At 38.2% G+C, this 20,311-nt stretch overlaps 1 protein-coding gene across 1 annotated transcript in view; it reads left to right on the top strand.

The window, feature by feature from the left end:
- The window catches only part of TBCA (tubulin folding cofactor A), a 35,182-nt gene extending 16,099 nt beyond the window's left edge, over positions 1-19,083 (top strand). Inside the window, exons 2-4 of the mRNA XM_050913576.1 lie at positions 3,968-4,073; positions 14,764-14,850; positions 17,889-19,083. Coding sequence (XP_050769533.1) covers positions 3,968-4,073; positions 14,764-14,850; positions 17,889-17,969 — 274 coding nt within the window. The 3' untranslated portion in view covers positions 17,970-19,083. The remainder of the gene's footprint in view (positions 1-3,967; positions 4,074-14,763; positions 14,851-17,888) is intronic.
- Positions 19,084-20,311: the final 1,228 nt, after the last annotated feature.

Below are 20,311 nucleotides of genomic sequence, written 5' to 3'. Positions count from 1 at the left end.
CATGTCATAGTTGCACTTCAGAAGAATTTGAAAAATGCAGTAGCATTTTGAGGTAGCTGAGAGGATACTTGTTGTAATGTATGCCAATTTTTTTACTTTGACTGCACAAAGGACTAGAATTTCAATTTTGTGGCCAAAGTTAAGATATTTCTTTTATAAAGGGTGAGTACCCTTCTCTGCTATTGGTGCCAATCCAAGTTCTCTTTATAGAAGATTACTAAAAACAAGCTCTTTTTTACCAAAGAGAAGAAAAGAAAAAGAACAACTCCTAAAATGCAGATGTAGATTCCTAACTTAGAGAGAACTGGTCACAGAGCTGACAATATTTCTTAACACAGTGTGTATTACAATGTATAGAACTTTTTGGTGATAAATGTTTGGTTTATTTGCAGAGCTATTACAGTATGCAGGATATTGTGTAGCTGAAATGTGGCTAACCATAGGGTTTCAGATGGGTACCAGGTAACAGATTGTTTAAAAACAAGAGGGTAGTTTAAGGAACTGTCTGTTGTAGAATAAAGGCTTATTACACATATATACAAGTATATATGTGTAATATACAAGTTAGGTGTATATATGTGCAGTATACAAGTATAACTATGGTAAGAACTAACCTACATTGGTTCCTTCTTTTTTTTATTTTGGATTCTTCCAGTTAAAGTTACTGTAGTTTATATTTCTTATGACACTGTATGTCTGCTAAAGTTATGCCTGCAGTGGTTTTTATGGTTGCACGTTTTTTCATCTAGAAATGATCCGTTTACTTAAAATGCAACAAATTATGGTCTGGCTTTTTCTGGTACCTACTGAGCTATTATTACTCTGTTCACTGTGTATGATCACACCATATGTAAAGATTCTGGTTTAGTATCCATTTTAATCTTTTTGAAAAAACAAAACAAACCCAAACCAAACAAAAAACCCAAACACCCCACCAAAAAAAGAAAAAAATCAAAACAAAAAAAAAAACCCAATGCAGAATCTTTTTCTAGACAGACAAAGGGTGAAGGAAGAAGAGAGGAACAAAGTATTGTGTGGGTATTTTTGTGTAGAATTCTGCTGAAATTTTTAAGAGGTGATTAAGGGGTAGTATTACTCCATTACAAAATTTCACCTTCCTTTTGAAAGCAAGCTATTGATTTAATTTAGCATCTCCCCAAGCTACATATTCAGTAGAAATGGCTTCATGACATCTAGAGGAAGGATCTAGTACAGGAAATGTTTTCAAATCAAAACTTCTTAATAGCATTAAACATCAGCATCCCAATCTTATGAATGATAAATGGAACGTTAAATTGGACAATTCTGATTACTGAACGAAGTGCAGCGGAAAATTTGTCACAGAAAACGGTCTCATCTTTCAGGTTTCAAGTGTTCCCTTTTTTGAAAGCAGAATGTTTCAAGTTCTGCTTCTGAAATGTACAATTACTACAGAAACAGAAATAGGTAGATAAATACGGATGCAATTCTTAAGTATCCAGATATGAGAGAGGTGGGCAAAAAATCAAATTTAGTTCTAAACTAGGCCAGAACATGCAGTCCTTTCTTGTTTGATGAAAATAAGCAAACTTGAATAGCAGTCAGTTTGAAAAGTTAGTGTGCATAGAGGGAGATGTGAATGTGAAAACATAAGTAATGGCAAACATTGTGCCTTTTGTTTTAGCTAAAAATTAAAATAATTAAAAATGCTGGGTTTAGCGATGCAAGTTGCCTTTAGTTTCAGTGGCAGACACTTCAGTAAGTGAATCAACACAAAACTGCGTTTAATCATATCTCTCTCCCCCTGCTCCTCAAGGGAATTTGCTGTTCTCATTCAAAAAAAAATCATCTGTCTCACAGGTTGATTAAAATTAACTTTTTTGGAACCTAAAAATAGCAAAGCAAATAATACTGTCTGGAATTAAATCAAGTAACCTTGATCAAACAATTAACTCATCCTCTATTAAATCAATATTTGCTGATGCTAATACTGGAGCTAGTTCCAGTAGCTGGAATTACAGCCACTGATTTACTGTCTTTATTAGTAGTAATTAGGCTGCTGTCTTTCCCCAGTACTACTTCTCAAAGCTAGTACTTGGCTGACTTGTAGAAACTGGCCTAGACGATACCTACAGTACAGGCTCTACACGCTGTTAAAGCTTCTTTATAAGGCTGAAGGCCCTCTCTGATGGTGTGACTCCACAAGGGTTGAATCAAGTTCAGGTGCATGTTGCCACAGCCCAACTTAGATCAACTGTTGTGGGGCCACAGCTTAAGGCTATTTTAGCAACACAATTTTTGATGATGTAAACTCTAACAAAAGCAGGGAGAGTCCCTGCTGTTGCAATATCAGTATATTCTCTTTGGAATTTTTCTCAAGATATTACTGCAGTGGTGCTTTTGTGGCAGCTTCAGTTCACAAAAGGTTCTCATCACCCCAGTACCATTCTGTCCATCCTCAGCAGCACTTCTAGTAGGGTACTTAACTGTGACAAATTAGGAATTAATTTGCTCTGATGTGCTAACGTGACCATGAAGATCTCTACTAGACCTTTATTTATTCTCTTTTCATTTGTATAATATATTCTTTGCTTCTTGGATCCGATTACGTTCTTTTGGCTGTTAAGTTCTCCTTAAACAATCTTATATAGGCTGATCGGATGCTTATTCTTGTTGGGGAAGGATTTTCTTTGGCACGCTCTCAGGTTTGTAGTAGCACCTCAATGTTTGTTTTGGTCTTGAATTAGCTGATCAGAAATTACTTCATTATTCTCCAGATCCTGAAGGATGTTTTGGTTCAGATCGAGCATTATGTAATCCAACATATACCTAATGAACATATGTAACACAGTGGGAGATGCAACAGCAAAATTGCAGTAACAACAAATAATAAAGTTTGATAATGGGATTGCAATGTAAAAATTACTGTAGGGCATCAGACTAGACTACTTTAATATTCCCTTCTGACCTTCAAAATTTTTTACATTACTCTTGAATCTATGCTTGTTAGCAAAAAGCATCCTGCTCCCAAGTATGAGTCCATTATTAGGATTAAAAGATGGATTCTTTTCCCTTTGAAAGATAGGCCATGAAGAAAATTGCTATAATGTAAATTATGGAACTGTTACTTTTGTCTATAACCTGCAAACCAGCATCAAGGTAAATGGAAAAAGTACTCAACGGAACACAAGACTATGAGGCTACCGTGTAATTTGGGAATTTTACTTTTCATTATTTTGTACAAAAACTAGTATGGGAAATAACGCATTTAATGGCATGAAATGTAGTGATCAGGAAGAAAAATGTTCTGGGATCACAGTTTGTGAACCTGAAAGTGCTGTTCCTTTTCATTTACATGTGATAACTTTTTTCAAAGTTACTACTAAGAAGGATGTCTATCATTATTCATCTAATATTGCAGGTGCTGTGGTGTTATTAAGTAGTGAATAGGAAAGAGGGAAGACCACATGACTATAACAGCCAATATAGGCCACTTGCAGAACTACCAGAACCTGGCTGGTGTTGAGAAAGTCAAGCAAATGCTGATCTAAAAGCCAACGATAACAATGTTGTCTTTGCAGGCAACTTGTTTGTTTTGGCTACCTATGATGTGAGGACTTTTTTGAGATAGATAGCTTTCTTCTCTATCTTTATTAGCAGTCATCCAGATTTACAAGGCAGCTTATCTGTTTCTGTTATGTATTTGAAATGAAGTACCAATATATAGCTTTTTTAGGATATTCTATATGGAAAAGCCCACACAGAATCTTTAAAAATATTTCTAATTTAAGTTATTGTCATAAGAATCATACATTATAGCTAAATTCAGGATTTCCTAGATGCAGTTTTCTGCAGTGGTTAAAAGCCTTATTTTATAAAACTGTGTGTTATCTTACAGAGCTGCAGCTTTCGGAGGGGTCTGTTATCAGTGGTGTAACTTTCTACTGTAATAGAACCAGATTAACACAATCACTTGGTTTAATTGCAGATTGGCAAAAGAAAAAGTTATGTATGAAAAAGAAGCAAAACAGCAAGAAGAAAAGATTGAAAAAATGAAAGCTGAAGCATGTGATGATTATGGAATTAAGAAGCAGGTAAACTATCCTAAAACTTGTTTCATAAAATCCTTCTTTGCTTTCTTTTATTTAAGGATGACTATGATTAAATGACTCTTCTGTACCTTTTTCCAGACTCCTGTTATATAAATAGTAGACTAAAATCCTGTCAATTATAAAAGTCATAATAAGCATTTGTAGAAAATTCCTTTACTCTAGAGCTGTTAAATTATAAGGAGACTGCATATGGATTACTTAGCACTTGGTGTTGGGATGGCTATCACTCACTAACAGTGTGTATGCTGCCATCATGAACTCTTTCTCAGAAATACCAAGAACCCGAAAATGCATGATCTGGATGCATTTTGGTAAACTAAGTGCTTGCTGGTAAGTGCAAATGTTACAGTGAAGTGAGAATGCTTGATAGTTAATATGAAGATGAAACATTTCAACTCTTGAGTATACTAGTATCCCTTTGGTAAAATCACAGACCTCAAAGAGGGAGAGCAATGGGTGTGCAGCTGCTCTTAGCAGCTGCTAGAGTTTGTAGTGAAGTCACTGACTAGCAAGGTGCATGCTGTAGTTTCATCTGCTCAAGAGTATGGTTTAGTGTCACTATTACAATATGATTAAATTTTTCTTGGAAGGTTTCTGTCATGGTTTAACCCCAGCCAGCAACTAAGCACCACGCAGCTGCTTCCCCCTCCCCCCTCCCAGTGGGGTAGGGAGGAGGGGAAAAAAAAGTTAAACTCGTGGGATGAGATAAGAACAGTTTAATAACTAAAGTAAGATAAAATACACTACTAAGTAAGAATAATAATATAATAATAATAATCGTAATGAAAAGGAATATAACAAAAAAAAACCCAAACACCCAAGACAAGACAAGTGATGCACAATGCGATTGCTCACCACCCACTGACCAATGCCGAGCAGCGATCCACCCCTTCCGGCCAACTCCCCCCCGTTTATATACTGGGCATGACGTTCCATGGTATGGAATACCCCTTTGGCTAGTTCGGGTCAGCTGTCCTGGCTATGCTCCCTCCCAGCTTCTTGCACACCTGCTTGCTGGCAGAGCATGGGAGACTGAAAAATCCTTAAGATAAGCGCTACTTAGCTACAACGAAAACATCAGCATGTTATCAACACTATTCTCACACTAAATCCAAAACACAGCACTGTACCGGCTACTAAGAAGAAAATTAACTCTATCCCAGCCAAAACCAGGACAGTTTCCCACAAAGGACAGTGGTTGCAGACAGTTGGTACATGCCCTTTTGGAAGGAGGAGGAGCGTCAAGTTTCCTTCTCACCGGGAGAAGGCTTGGGTTTGGGAGATCTGTGTTTATTCTTTACAGAAGTGTGGCATGTCTGTGTTTAACTGTGGCCTTTATATTCTTTTAACTATGTTTTTAACTATGTTTTTTTCCCAAACGTTTCCCAGATGTTTTCTTCTAAATCTTCACAGAAAATGAAACTGTAAATTAAAATTATTTCCACTTGTTTCAATAGTCTGGTGGCCTCGTGTTATAAAACCTAACCTACTGTTTTCCCATCTTAATTTTTAAACAATGGACGAATAGGTTAAACAAAACTCAAATATAAAAGTTAACGAAAACAAGATAGGAGAAAGCCCTTTTAGAACAACCTAAAACAACTTTTTTAGTAAGTCTGGATTTCAGTTCATGTGTATATGTCCTGCCTTGCTTTCATTATGCCATGGGAAAGAAATACGAATAAAGAATTTGTATACAAATAAATAATTGCATTTATAGAGCTGAGCTGTCTTTTGCCTCACCATGGACTGAGACTCTAAGATCCTAGAGAACAGTAGTCTTTCTGAAGATCCGCTGGTGCTAACAAGAACTAATGAATGCAACTCCCATTTTTCAGTGTTGCCCATTCATCAGATTATTTGACTGCACTGTGGTATTTCCGCAGTGACCTGCAAGATATCATCAAAGTCAAAAACAGTAGAGGCTGTGAACTTCTGCTGTGAAATGAAATGTTACACACTACTTGAAGGTATTCTCAGAGACCAATGACAAAAGCCTTCACAGAGAACAGTCTTGATTCACTCAGAAATTGCCTGATCCACTTTGAAAGCAATCCGTTCCTCCAATGACATCTTCACTTCCTGTTCTTTTAGTGCACTTTGCATTCTGGAAGTTGTTAATATTTTAGGTTATGAAGAATTGGGAGGCTCAGGAAGAATGCACACGCTTTTTATAAGATCAAATCTGTTACTCTGAAGAAAATTATATAATACCAGGAGAGTTTACTCAGAACCATATTTTGGGTAGAGTTAATACTTTGAGATGTTCTTCAGGAAAAATATCTGTAGTTACACATTTTAAGAATTGCTTTTTAGTTAATAATTCCTAATTTGAATAACTGTATTTATTTAAAAATATGGTTGTAGTCTTTATTTCAGTACTGCAAAGTAACATTTTGGGGCATGGGAATGAATTCAATCATTTGAGACTAGGAGAATAGTTTTAACTATTACTTTAGCTGAGGTATCAGCTAAATCGGATATGTATATACAAATCAATCCAGAGTTGAGGGAGGGATGCTTAAAAGCATTGCTTACCTCTTAACGTACTACTATTCTCATTTAGCTTTCTAGTTACAACTCTGCAGTAGAACATATGGTTTAACAGTACAGAAGTGACTATGGAAAATTTTACTTTAAAATTAATAATGCCATTCCTACAGCATATGTAGACTTTAGGGTGTGTCTGGTCTGTAAGGAGGGATCAGTTCCTCTGTAGAACAATAGTTAGGCTTTGACTCAATATTTTTCTCCTAACTCCTTATGCAGTGGGGCAGCTTGTGGTTCCTGTGAACTCAAGCCATCTCTAGCTGAGGCAGTGACCAACTGGGGTAGCTGGCAGCTGTTAGATACTAGCCTTCACCTGCACTGTCCAGAAAGACTTATTTAATGAGGAGCAGATTCAGTATCAGAGAAACAAAAAGGAGTTTTCTCGCAGTGCTGGTATACGCTGACCAAGATTATAATTTCAAGACCCTGTTGTAGGGCACAAGAAGACTTTGTTACGGTAACCCAGGATAGTTCCCTTCCTCCCATCTGAATATGTAGAGTCCCAAGCATGTTTTATCTTGTTGTCACAGTAACCCAGGACTGTTTGCTTCCCCCCTCATCTGCCCCCACCTTTGCACGGGCACCAGTGTGACAGCAGATCTTGGAATTTGGACAACTGCACCTGCAGTACATCAGCATGTTCACTAATGAGCAAACCAGTCCATTGCATGTGTACGATATGTTTATATCAGCACAAGTTTTATTATCCACCTCTGCAGTGCTTTCCTTTGAGCTTCACCCCTGAGCAGGGCTCCGCTGCATCAGGTCCCCATTTTGATTAGTGGTGTCCCAGGGCTCCCACTGTGGTAACACTATGCTTTCAATAATGCTGGAGCTTTCACTCGCTAAGTGTTGTGCCCCATCCTTGAGGGGTCCGCACCTGCTTTTCACCTGTGATGCCCATATATTACCATTGTCCTGAGTGCAGGTTGTATTTGCACTACTTGCTGTGTCTCAACTCATGTACTTCAGCTGAATCCGAGCTGGATGAGGACTACTTGTGGTAGGTTGTATATCACAGGGAAAGAATCTCTAGCATTATGGGGCAAGGAAGCCCTTCCTTTTCCATCACTTACAGCTTATTAAAAAAAAAAAAAAAAAGAAAATAAACATCACTCTCCTATCATCTGGTTTTTGTCTACAAAAGGCAGATGAGAAATTAAGAATTGCGAGGAAAGCTTAAAACAATTCATTTGAGCCAAACTGGCAGAAAAAAACATAATAAATGAAGAGCGCTATTTCAGGGGAAAAAAAAGGCTATGAAAGAAAAATTCTTGTATCTCAAAATCACACTATCTTCAACCATGAGACTTGTAGGAAAAAGGGTTATTAAGAACTTTAATAAAATACTAAATTGAAAACAATCTTATTAAAAACTGAACTATTTTACACAAAATTTATCAGGTTTGTAGAAGTTAGGAAAAAATATTAAAAGACTTCTGATGTATTCCACCAGGTGTAAGATCTGCATATAGTTTCTGTAGAGGGTCATGGCGAACCCTGACTGGTAGCAGCAAGTAGTGCAATTGTACTTCTGTGTGGATTTTTTCATAATGAATCCTTAGTTTCTACACAGTTGTAATGATTCTCAGTATATGAAGACTTTACACAGAGCTTCATAATACTTTATCTGCAATAGAAACTTTTCACACTGTAATCACTCATGAGTGGAGATGAATGATAGGAACCAGTAGTTTTCTGTATTTCTGTGGTTGTTGATGTGTCTCGTACATAAATAAACATTCTTTCCCAGCTAATGCTTTCATCCTGAGGCTTGTGAGTGTGGGAAAAGCCTGAGGTATCTACTCCTTGTTTCCCTCCAGTGGGACTGTAGATATATACTCTGGTGTTTTTGTTAACTGTCAGCATTTTTACTGATAAATGATAAATTTTCATTTTTTAAAAAGTTATCCTACAGTTCCAAATTACTTTTCGAGTAATGTCATTTCCAGATGAATTAAAAATCCAATGAACTTAACATAGAATTTAATATTTGCATGCCAAAGAGTACATAAGAGTACATAAAGTACATCTGGCTAATACACAGTTTTTCACAAGTATTAGTGAAAACAGCAATATTTCTCTTGCTTTGTTGAGTGAAAGGTAGAGTATCTCCTGAAACAGCTAAAAAGAAATACATTTGGAAACAACGTATATTGTTTTGGAAAATTATTGTGGAAGATGAGAATTTGCTGCTAATCTTGTTACTGGAGGAGTTCTCGCTGAAAAGAACATTGTAATGTTCTGTAACTTTTTCATTTTTAAACATCTATTTAGCCTCAAAGAAATATTCCAGTTAGCACAGCTGGCTTTTTACATTTTTAGCTCTTTCCACCCTCCACCCGATTGATTCAAACAAAGTTTCATTCTTCTCACCAATCAAGCACAGTAAGATTAGATGAAACGTACAGTTTCACTTCAGTCTGATTATTTTAATAATTTTTTTTTCTAAGAATAGATGATCTTTGCTTAATGATATGACCTTTAGTTCTAGTTGCTTAGGTAAAGAGCCAGTGGAAATGCTAATGAAGAGTCTAATGCTCCCCCTTATGTATTTGGACAGTATCCTTAACAAGCACAGTTTGTTTCCTTAAAAGCTAGCAACTTGGAATTCTCTGTACTAAGTACAGAATAATATTCCTAACATACAACTGGTATTAAAAATGCTTTCAAACTTTGGTGTTATTGCCTAATGTGCTTTCTGAAAGAGACCAAATGATGAAAAATAATTACTGTGATCTTCCTTTTTCCCTTCTGTTTTCCAAAGGCTGTTTTCCTTTTTATCTAGGCAGGTGTAAGTACCTGTTGGATTCCAGACTTTATGCTGAAGATTGAAGGCACTAATGTAGTATCTGGAATAAGTTAGTATGGCAACATTCCTATGGTAGAAAAGACCTGCTGCCACGATGGGACATGGTTCATTTCGTCTTCAGTTGGGCTCACTTTTCCTGTGCTCTAGAGGGAGGAAAAAAATCTGGACTTGACTTTTCTGCCTTCTGTCTATCTAGGGAACTTCCCACGTCTGTTCTGCTTCCAATTTTAGCACAAATATTTCCCTGGGTATTTCACCTCCACAAAACAGATGAGGGATTTCTCCCAAACCTTCAAGCTTTATTCTAAAACATCTCTTAACCAGCTTGCTACCTTTCAGCAAAGCATGCACTACACAGATTCAGGATCTATATCTTAACAACCAACCAAAAAAACCCAACAGAAAAAAAACACAACTCTCTCAACCTCTTCCCCCAAGCTTAACCTCCCCCACAAAAAGTTGGTGGGGGGCAACAAATCTGGCTATTTGTTCTAACAAGGTTGAGCCATTCTTGTTGGGAAAGCAAGTCTTTCTTTTGTCAGTGTTTTCTTTACACCACTCCCAACGAAACCTCTTCATTCAGATGTTTACCACCTCTCACCTGTTTACAGGGTGAGGTTTATACTTGCATCAACATGGATCTGTTCAGGTACAATTTTCAGTTACTGGAAGAAAATGTGCTGCCTGCTGATTAAATGACAGCTTTCTGTAATGGATAATTCCATTATCATCCTTTAAGTTAATTTTAAAGGAGCAATACCTGTAATTTATGATACAGCATATTTAATTACAAACTTTTTCAGTGGAGGACATCGAGTTTTGCTTCTGTCCTCTGAAAAGTATCTCCATTTTTTAGCTTCAAGTCATGTGGTGTTCTCCCTCCACCCCCTGCCGCTGACAATGAAGAATACCTGACAGTTGTACATTACTGGAAAACAGCCAGTGACAGTTTTCCAAAAAGACCAAAGGAATCTTTCTGCCTTTTATGTCCTAAAGTGATCTGCTTTAGAAGAAACAGGATTAGCTCTCACCTGAGAGGAGCTGCAGAGAAAGCTCATTTGAGATACTGAGGCATTAGATCTAGAGGGTTTTCTCCTCCTCCAGCTTTCTTGCTACAAATGACAGGTAGTTTGTGGTTGATACATGGCCATTTCAGTTCTTGAAACGCTCAAGCACTGTACAAACAAAACAATGTTCTCCAATTCTTTACTGCAAGCTTTTCTTCGTGGTCCTTCAGAAGTGTTTTGATCAATGTATTTGACAACTCGCCTACAATGGACTGCAGTGTGCTCTTGTATCCTGTATTTGTGGACAGTTCAAGCTTCTTTTGGGTCTGCTATGTGAAAATAAAACAAGTTGCTTCAAAGGAAGTAGAACTAATAAAACTTGGTTTCCTACAGTTTTTGTGTGTGTTTGGGTTTTTTGCCCTCTGTATTCACCTTAATGCCGTATCTCCTCTGAGCTTCTGCCTTCCCTATGCCCAGCTTTCTCCTACGTCACCTATGCTGTCCTACTCCCTATGTCCCCGTGCCACCATCCTGGTCCAGCACATTGTGCCTTTCTATTCCCTGGTTACCAGTGAGGCGCGAAGTAATACCATGCTGTGGATTTAAGTTACAAATATGTTGATTAGCCAACCGGTAGCCTTAGCATGACTGTTTACTTTGTGCTACAATCTCTTCCTTAGTAGGATTATTAATTTTGGAACTGTTGGTGTTTGTGATACTTAGAGATGGCCTTTTTTCTTTTGGGTCTCTGTCCTTCCATTAGATATGGCTGTAATTAGTCAATGGATTCCAAGTGTTTTACAAACTTTCTGATGAAAAGTAGTTCAAACCAGTAGCACTTTTCTTAGCAAACTGAATTATTTGCACATCTCTTTCTTTTTCTCCCTACCATCTTTGAGTAGATCCATACTGTTAAGATTATCTGTGCAACAGTCAAAGGGCAAGTGATTATGAGGCAGTATTTAAAAGCATGAATATATATATATTCATGTGTGTATATAACTGGTAAATATATGACTCATTCACATTTATCATGTTTTTTAGGCTATCTCTTGTGTTCAGAACACCGCTCCTGTCATATAAAACAATATTGTCACTATACCCTGTGACCCAGTAGTTGATTAGACTGTCCTTCTAAGATCAAGGAAAGACCCTATGGAGGTTTTCTTCTTGTTGTTTTCAAATTATTTGTGGATCTGTAAATCCCGGTTAGACGTGGGTCAGCTGGAAAAAGAAAAAAAACCCAGATCTGCTTCCATCTTTTTGAAGCTGATAAAACTGTTGTCCCCATTATATAATATATGTCAGGCTGAGCAGTATTGCTTGCTGTTGCAGAATACTTGGTATCAACACTCATATGAAGTCATATTTATTTGTATTCTTAGATTATCAAAAATCTGTTTCAGTGTAAGTGGTTGGGTGATCCAAAAAGTAGAGAATCTGCCTTGTGAGCAGCTCTGATCTGTCTGAAGTTAAAATAGTAGCTTTGAACTTTCATTGTGGGACCTGCTAAAAATCAAAGTTGCTTATGTTTAAAGCCTTGGGCATTACCTCCTCAGCTGTTTCTCACAGAGTCGTGTTTGGCCTTTGTGCTTAATTTTGAATGTGTAAAGTAATTGTCTGATTTCAGTTATGGTGCCCTTCCACTTAAGCAACTGGTAGGTGGATCTGTGTGTTTGCATCTGTTCTGCTTTATCTGTCACTGCAATCTGGAATTTATGGAAAACAGATTGAAGGCTACTGATCGTGCATTTTGCACGCCAGTTCTTTGACATCTGATCCAATTTACAAAAAATCCACATCACATTTAGTAAATAGGCTATATACACCCCAACAGTTAGAGAGCTCCATCACATCTAAGGAAACTGCTTTCTTTTGAAAGACGCCAGACATCTGCTCCCTTAGTAGAAATACCTTCAATCCTGAAAGACAACTGACTAGAAATGTGGCAGGTTGAAGAGATTTCTTTAACTGGCTTTTTCAGTACACTTAAAGGAAAGGGGACATCATCCTTACGGTAGCCAAAATAGCTCTTTTGGTCCTATGTGCCCTTATTGACAACAAATTCAATTTGCTTCTCCCTGTACATATTTTGTGCTTTATTGCTTTTGTCTTAATGCTGTATTTAGATGCACTTCAGTTACTCCATTTTTTTAATACTTCTGTTTGGCATTGTAATTCACAGAAACCTTGCAGATATTTATGGTTCTTTGCAAAGTTAGATCAGTTTCAGGTAATAATAACTTCCTCTGTGACCTCCTTATAATTTAAACTCCTTAGAGTTCAGTCAGAAAGTTTGATAGAATTTTGATAGAACTTGGAGAGCAAACACTTTAAAAATTCCAGTCCTAAAGCTTATCTAATTATTTGAGCTTTTGACTTGGCTTTATTATATACATTTGTAACAGTAAATGGTCTATCTGGGATTATCAGCATTACTTGAAAAAATGTGTTTTATGCAGAAGTTATCAAAGTTTGCATAGGTAGTTTGGTAATCAACTAATAATATTGGTTCCACAAAATTCCTGTTCCAGTCTCCAACTGTTTGCAGCTACTGAATATAGTTCCAGGATTTATCATCCTTCTGTTTTTTATTTATTATTGCATAACTGCAGGCAAATGTAAATAAAACTCAGGTACCCCTTTGGATCTCAGTCAAATTCTGTTTTCAACAGAGTGATTGGGGTAATTTTCTTACATCAGCCAGGACTACAACTTACAGATTTATACACCTTCCCCGATCACTTACTGAGTGGCATATATCAAATAAGTTACTACTTTTCATATCATCTACCAGCTTTACAATACACAACTATTTATCAATGCTAGCCCAAGGAAGTCATGACTGGATATTCTCACTCCTGTATGTATTCTTTATAGAACAAATTTCTCCTACATGAAGCAGAAGGCATCATCTCATGCAGTTTATGGCACACCTCACTCTATGGAAGTTACAAACCTTTATTCATTCACTGCTGGAAGTGTAATATGCAGAGTTCCTAGTCTTATTTTTAATACAGTCCAACACTGAATGCATAAAGGAAAAGTGATAATACCGATGAGAACTAGAACTTGAGAGTGCTTACTTTTTTTTTTTTTAAACATTTGTCACCCATCTTTGCGTCATTAACGTAGACGGGTTTTGTCCTAGATTCTGTGAAAGAAAATTAGAAACAAAGTTTTTAAACCCTTTCTCTCAAAAATTACTTGAATGAAGAACTTAAATATATGACACTTACAAACATGGTGATAATGTCTTACTACATAAGGCTTTCCTGTATGCACAAATACATTCTTAGCTGTAGCTTATCTTCCCTTTTACAATGACCCTTCGGTACAGCAGCATTAACACTGAAAGGAGAATACAACACACAAGTGACAGAATGAAGTAAGCCATTGAAGGGAACACCTTCTGTTGCAGGTTATCCTGAATGCAGAAGAGGTTTCATATTTAAATATCTAACATATTTTAATTTCTAAATAGATTTAACATTTCTGAACAACTCTGCATACCTTTTCTTCTCAGTGGTTGGATTTCAGATCCAGACACGTTCCATGAAATAAATGTTCCCTTGTTTAAATCTGAAGCTGTTTTCTTTAGGAGGAGACAGGATGTTCAGATTCAGTGGGGTGCCAGTTTAGTAATTTTGTTCAAAGTGCATGGTGAGAATAATCTTTCTCCTAAAATGAAGCACAAGGATAAGTAATAACTTTTTATGCATGATAAGCATCAAAAATATGAGCCTGCTGGTCTTTGCTTTTCATTTTTCTTTACTTTTGTCTTTCAGTCAGAGCCTCCTGCAGTGTGCGCACAATGTGATCAATAACTCAATAACTTTTTTCATGCAGTAATTATCTCTATGTGGTATTATCTGAACACTGTTTTTCTTTATTACCCAAAAGATGCAGGAGATATTTATATAACCAGCTGATCCCATTTTGGATGAAGCTGCTTCACGACAGCAGGAGAAAGTTTGTTTTAAATAGCTTTTTTAACAAATGCTCTATGGAAAGCTTACCAGGCAGTGCTTTTTTTCTAAGGGAAAAATTATTCTAAATACTCTTTTGCACTTAATACTTTATATTTAATTAAACACAAAGTAAATGGGAGTGTCCTGCTTAACAGAGTTTTAAGCAATTATGCTGAGTGTCTTTTAATAAAAAAGCCTATTCAGAGAATAGGTACAATTGTTCTGAAGTTCCTAGATGACGACTGGACTACTGATTTTTCAGAGTAAAGACTTAAAAAATAACACTCCTATCTGGAATACATTCTCATTTCATTGGCTTCTAATTTTCACAGATCGAGATCTTACAAGAGTCACGAATGATGATTCCAGACTGCCAGCGCAGATTAGAAGTTGCACATGCAGATCTTACTCAACTACTAGTAAGTACAGCACCATAACCCACTGATCAAGAAATGCTGCTGTTCCTTGATGAACTTGGATAAACATGCTTGTCTGCAGTGCAATTGCAGCACATTAGAACTGGATTGAAGAATTGCTTTTTATAGGTCCCAAGACTAACACCCTGTAACATAGCAATATTTCATTTTGGATAACTGTCTTTGCAGACTTGGTCTTCAGTCTATGAAAACTGCGTGTGTTAGAATATTAGAAGGTGTCTTTAATGTAATGTACACTCAACATACACTTAAATACTAAACTGCTAGAATGGACTTTGAATTCCTGTGCTAGTTACATGATCAGAAAGAACAGTTCACCCACTTTAGGTAGTTTTGTATATAATATGCTTGTAGTGAACTGAAATAGTCAAAATACTTTGCTTACTACTTTTATTATGCTATGGACAAGAAACAAGACAGCTGAGTCCTTGCCGAGTACTGCTTTCTGTTTCATTAGTGAGGTAAGCACTTGTGCCACATTTTGAAGATATGAATACCACAGTAATAAATAGTATCTTGTACAAATAAATTCACTGAAACTATACTAAGTTTGGAGATCATCATGCTTATTTATAAAGCTGTCTTCTCATCAAGAATTCAGCTATACATGTAAAAGCTACTGTAAGGCTAAAAATACATACCCTAAATTAAGCCCCAGACACATTTGATGGCTAAAATGCAAAATACCTTCTCAAAGGAAAACTGAGGGTGTCTTATCCTCAGGTACTATGCCTCTACTGTTTTCCAAAATAAATGCTCAGTACCTGGCAGGATTTAGGGTCCTTTTATCATTCAACTAGTTCAGTCGTTCAACTTAACAGTTAGCTGGTCTAGATTTCAGTGGCATGCAGAATTGGTGCTATTGATCCGTACAGTGTGCTGTATAAACTTAAAATAAGGGATGGGGGGAGTTACTATTTTTGTGAAGAATTTGGAAGTCTTCAAGAGTTGCTTTCTGTGCTTCGCTCACCTTCAATGCTTTTATTAAAATCAACTGTATAGTAGTATGTTTTTTCAATTATCAATCCGCTTAAGCTTTTTCCTAACTGTACTCTTGTTCTGAGGTCTGTTGGTTTCAGTTATGCAGTCCTTGGTTTTAAATATTTAACAGAATAAAATAAAGGTATGCATACATCAAATCTACTCACACAACAGCCATTATCCTGGACCTTAAGTAGGACAAAAGAAACGACCTGTGCTTTGAGGTTTCTAGAACTAGTGTTTTCAGGTATATCCCTTGTTTTGTAGAATCATAGAATGGTTTGGGTTGGAAGGTACCTTTAAAGGTCATCTAGTCCAACCCCCCTGCAATGAGCAGGGACATCTTCAACTAGATCAGGTTGCTTAGAGCCCCGTCCAACCTGACCTTGAATGTTTCCAGGGATGGGGCATCTACCACTTCTCTGGGCAACCTGTTCCAGTGTTTCACCACCCTCATTGTAAAAAATGTCTTCCTTATATCTAGTCTGAATCTACCCTCTTTTAGTGTAAAACCATTACCCCTTGTCCTATCACTACAGGCCCTAGTAAAAAATCTGTCCCCATCTTTCTTACCAGCACCCTTTAAGTATAGAAAGGCCGCAGTAAAGTCTCCCCAGAGCCTTCTCTTCTCCAGGCTGAACAACCCCAACTCTCTCAGTGTCTCTCCACAGGAGAGGTGTTCCATCCCTCTTATCATTTTTGTGGCCCTCCTCTGGACCCACTCAAGCAGGTCCATGTCTTTCCTGTGCTGAGGACTCCAGAGCTGGACACAGTACTCCAGGTGGGGTCTCACCAGAGTGGAGCAGAGGGGCAGAATCACCTCCCTTGGCCTGCTGGCCACACTTCTTTTGATGCAGCCCAGCATACAGTTGGCTCTCTAGGCTGTGAGTGCACATTGCCAGCTCATATACAGTTTTTCATCCACCAGTACCCCCAAGTCCTTCTCTGCAGGGCTGCTCTCAATCCCTTCGTCCCCTAGCCTGTATTGATACTGGGGGTTGCCCCAACCCAGGTGCAGGACCTTGCACTTGGCCTTGCTGAACCTCATGAGGTGCACATGGGCCCACTTCTCAAGCTTGTCCAGGTCCCTGAGGTGTGTCAACCGCACCACTCAGCTTGGTGTTGTCTGAAAACTTGCTGAGGGTGCACTCGATCCCACTGTCTGTGTCACTGATAAAGATATTAAACAGTCCTGGTCAGACCCCTGAGGGACACCACTTGTCACAATGTCTCCATCCGGACATTATGCTGTTGACCACTACTCTCTGGATGCAACGATCCAGCCAGTTTCTCATCCACTGAACAGTCCATCCATCAAATCCATCTCTCTCCAATTTAGAGAGAAGGATGTTAGGGGGGGACCACGTCAAAGACCTTACAGAAGTCCAGATAGATGACATCAGTAGCTCTTCCCTTGTCCACTGATGTAGTCACTCCATCATAGAAGGCCACTAGGTTGGTCAGGCAAGACTTGCCCTTGGTGAAGCCATGCTGGCTGTCTCGAATCACCTCCCTGTGCCTTAGCTTAGGTTCTAGGAGGATGTGTTCCATGGCCTTCCCAGGCACAGCGGTGAGGCTGACAGGTCGGTAGTTCCCAGGATCCTCCTTTCTACCCTTTTTAAAAATGGGTGCAATGTTTCCCTCTTTACAGTCACCAGGGACTTCACCTGACTGCCATGACTTTTCAAATATCATGGAGAGTGGCTTGGCAACTACATCAGGCAATTCCCTCAGGACTCTTGGATGCATCTCCTCAGGTCCCATAGACTTATGTATGTTCAGGTTCCTCAGGTGGTAATGAACCTGATCTTCTCTTACAGTGGGAGGGACTTTGTTCCCCCAGTCCCTGCCTTGAGGTCCATCCACTCAAGTGGTGTGGTAAGAGAGATTTCCAGTGAAGACCGAGGCAAAAAAGTTGTTGAGTACCTCAGCCTTCTCCTTGTCTGTTGTTACCGGGTTTTTTTCATAGTTACTTTCTTAAATTTAATCCCATGTCAATTATTTTCAAAGTACTCAAAAATTTTGTTTTTTCATTCCAGGAAAATGAAAAAGAATTGGAAGAAGCTGAAGAGTATAAAGAAGCACGTTCCATACTGGCGTCAGTGAAGCTGGAAGCGTAGAAGTTTTTCAGTACTCTCTTTATATGCATTAGCACTGGGTCCATTCCACACTTTCATTTGACTATGGCTCTATTACTATTGTTGACTTGCTAAGGTTCCCTTTATGCAAACTGGCCTTTCTCTAACTGCAAGATGCATCAAATAAAGGATGTTCCGAAACATCTGTGTGTTCCATATTCAGGCAAAATAGAAACATTTCCAGTTCACCTCACTTACAAAAAGGAAAAATAAAGCCGATTTAATGTAAATGTAATAGTGTAATAGCTAATATACAGAACTTAATCTGAACAATTGAGACTAAGAAACAAAGTTTAGCTACGTAAGGAATGTCAGGGACCAATAAATACTTTAGAATGAAATAGAATCCTAGAATGGTTTGGGTTGGAAGGGACCTTAAAGATTGATCTAGTTCCAACCCCCCTGCCATGGGCTTTAGAAGTACCTTGTATTTGAAATAATTTCAGCCATTATAGCGTAACAATCTGTACTGAAAGAGGAGATGGACTAAATGACCCTTCAAAGTCACCCATCTTTTTTCTATGATGCAATTTATCTGTAATTTTATCAAGTATGTACTCCTTGTTTATCTTTGAGCCCAAGACAGAATTGAGAGCTGATTCCAAATCTTTCTCAATTTGCCTGGGGTTGATTCATAGACCCCAATTCACACAATTACCATTGATCAAAATTCTGTTACTTTTTCAAGAAACAGAATTTAGCAGCTGACTAGTATGTTGTCAGTTGGATCTGCTGGTAAGAGTTCTGGACAGAATGCTTTTCCTGAAAGCACCTTGGCCTAAGTGAGGTGTTTTTTTTTTTTTTGAACAAAGCTCAAACCCCAGAAGATGAAAGAGAACTAATGGGTAAGGGAACAATGCTTAATCTGCCTGGAAGACCATTAAAACACTATGTACAAAAGCTGTGGTTCTTTCAGAATAGCTTCTCTAAACAGCAAACAGTAAGCTCTGCTGATGAACAAGAAAGCTTTTCACGTTTGTTTTTCTAGTTTGGAAGTACTCTGGCATGTTCCTTAAAGGCAACACAAAGCACAGTGTACCTTTTGTGTGGTGCTATATTGAATACTCTTAATAAAATTTTTTGTTAATTTGCCTGAGTTTGGGTAAACTGCAGTTTCAGTACCTCTGTTTGTGTACCTTAAGCACATTGAGAGTAATAAGTCTACTTCTCCATCACTCTTAAGCACTGCTCTGACAGTTTACCAACACCACCACAAGATTTCTGATTGACTGCAGAATGACCTACTCTTGAAGTGACCCCAGACCAGTACTAGACAGTGCTAAGAGACGAAGCCTTTTGTGACACTACTATGGTTTCTTAAGAGTACATGCATATCTTCTTCCCAAGCATTGTGTCCTAGGCACATAACGGCCAAACAGACACTGCCCAGTTCACAGCACAAATGAACTGCTGTTGAGTTCATCTGTCTGTCTTTCTTTGAATACTCATTTCGGCCAGCTTCTTCTATGGACCTTCACCAGGAAAAGTAGCTGGAGTGAAGAACGCAGATCGCATGTCTTAGCTGACCAGCTGCAGTCAGCGTAACAGTAACTCTGTGCTTGTGGCCATTGAGTGGAGTGTGGTGAATAAATGCCGAGCAAAAAGGTGTGGGGAGGTGTTTGAGTCTGCTGGGTAAAGCAGAATTTAAAATAAAAGTTACTCTTCTTCAGAAGAAAGAATACACACTTCCGGAAAACAAACCCGCAGAAGAATGATGTGTAGTTGCTGGGTACCACAAGAAATGCAGGTCAGCATGAAAGCTAAACAGAGGCATGACCTATAGTGGCTGAGGAAAGTAGCACTGTGATATGCCTTAAGTTGGCATTTAGAGTTAAAGGCACATGGGACGGAGTAGCTACCATATAAACCAGACTCCAGGGAAAAGTTTCTTGGTGCAATAGTTTCTAGGGTAGAGTGGTTTCTCATGTTTGCCTAATACTTCTCTGTCCAAGCTATTTTCTAGCTCCCTCCGATTGCATTGTAAACCAAGATGATATTCTCCCCTATCCATTTCTTCTTCCCTCTAAGTTCTCCAAAAGACCGAGCACGTTCTGTTGCATAGAAAATAGCCGGCCTCACTGCTGAAAATCAAAGTATGTTCATACCTGAAAGTACTTGCTCTCTTCTTGTCTCCAGATGCCTCTGGAAGTGTCTAACTTCTGAGAGGACAGCAGCATGACACTTGTAAAAACTATACCAAAAAATTGTGACAAGGCAGCAATAACATAGGGCTGGCCCCTGAAGGGTGGATTGGCAAAGCATTAGTCATGCTAGCAGAACAGTTGATCCAGTGATATACGACAGCAGACTGCATTTTTCCTGCA

This window comes from Gymnogyps californianus, chromosome Z (genome assembly GCF_018139145.2).
Source record: "Gymnogyps californianus isolate 813 chromosome Z, ASM1813914v2, whole genome shotgun sequence".
Lineage (NCBI taxonomy): Eukaryota > Metazoa > Chordata > Aves > Accipitriformes > Cathartidae > Gymnogyps > Gymnogyps californianus.
The sequence above is the reverse complement of the archived record's forward strand: the minus strand, read 5'-3'. Positions and strand labels throughout refer to the sequence as shown.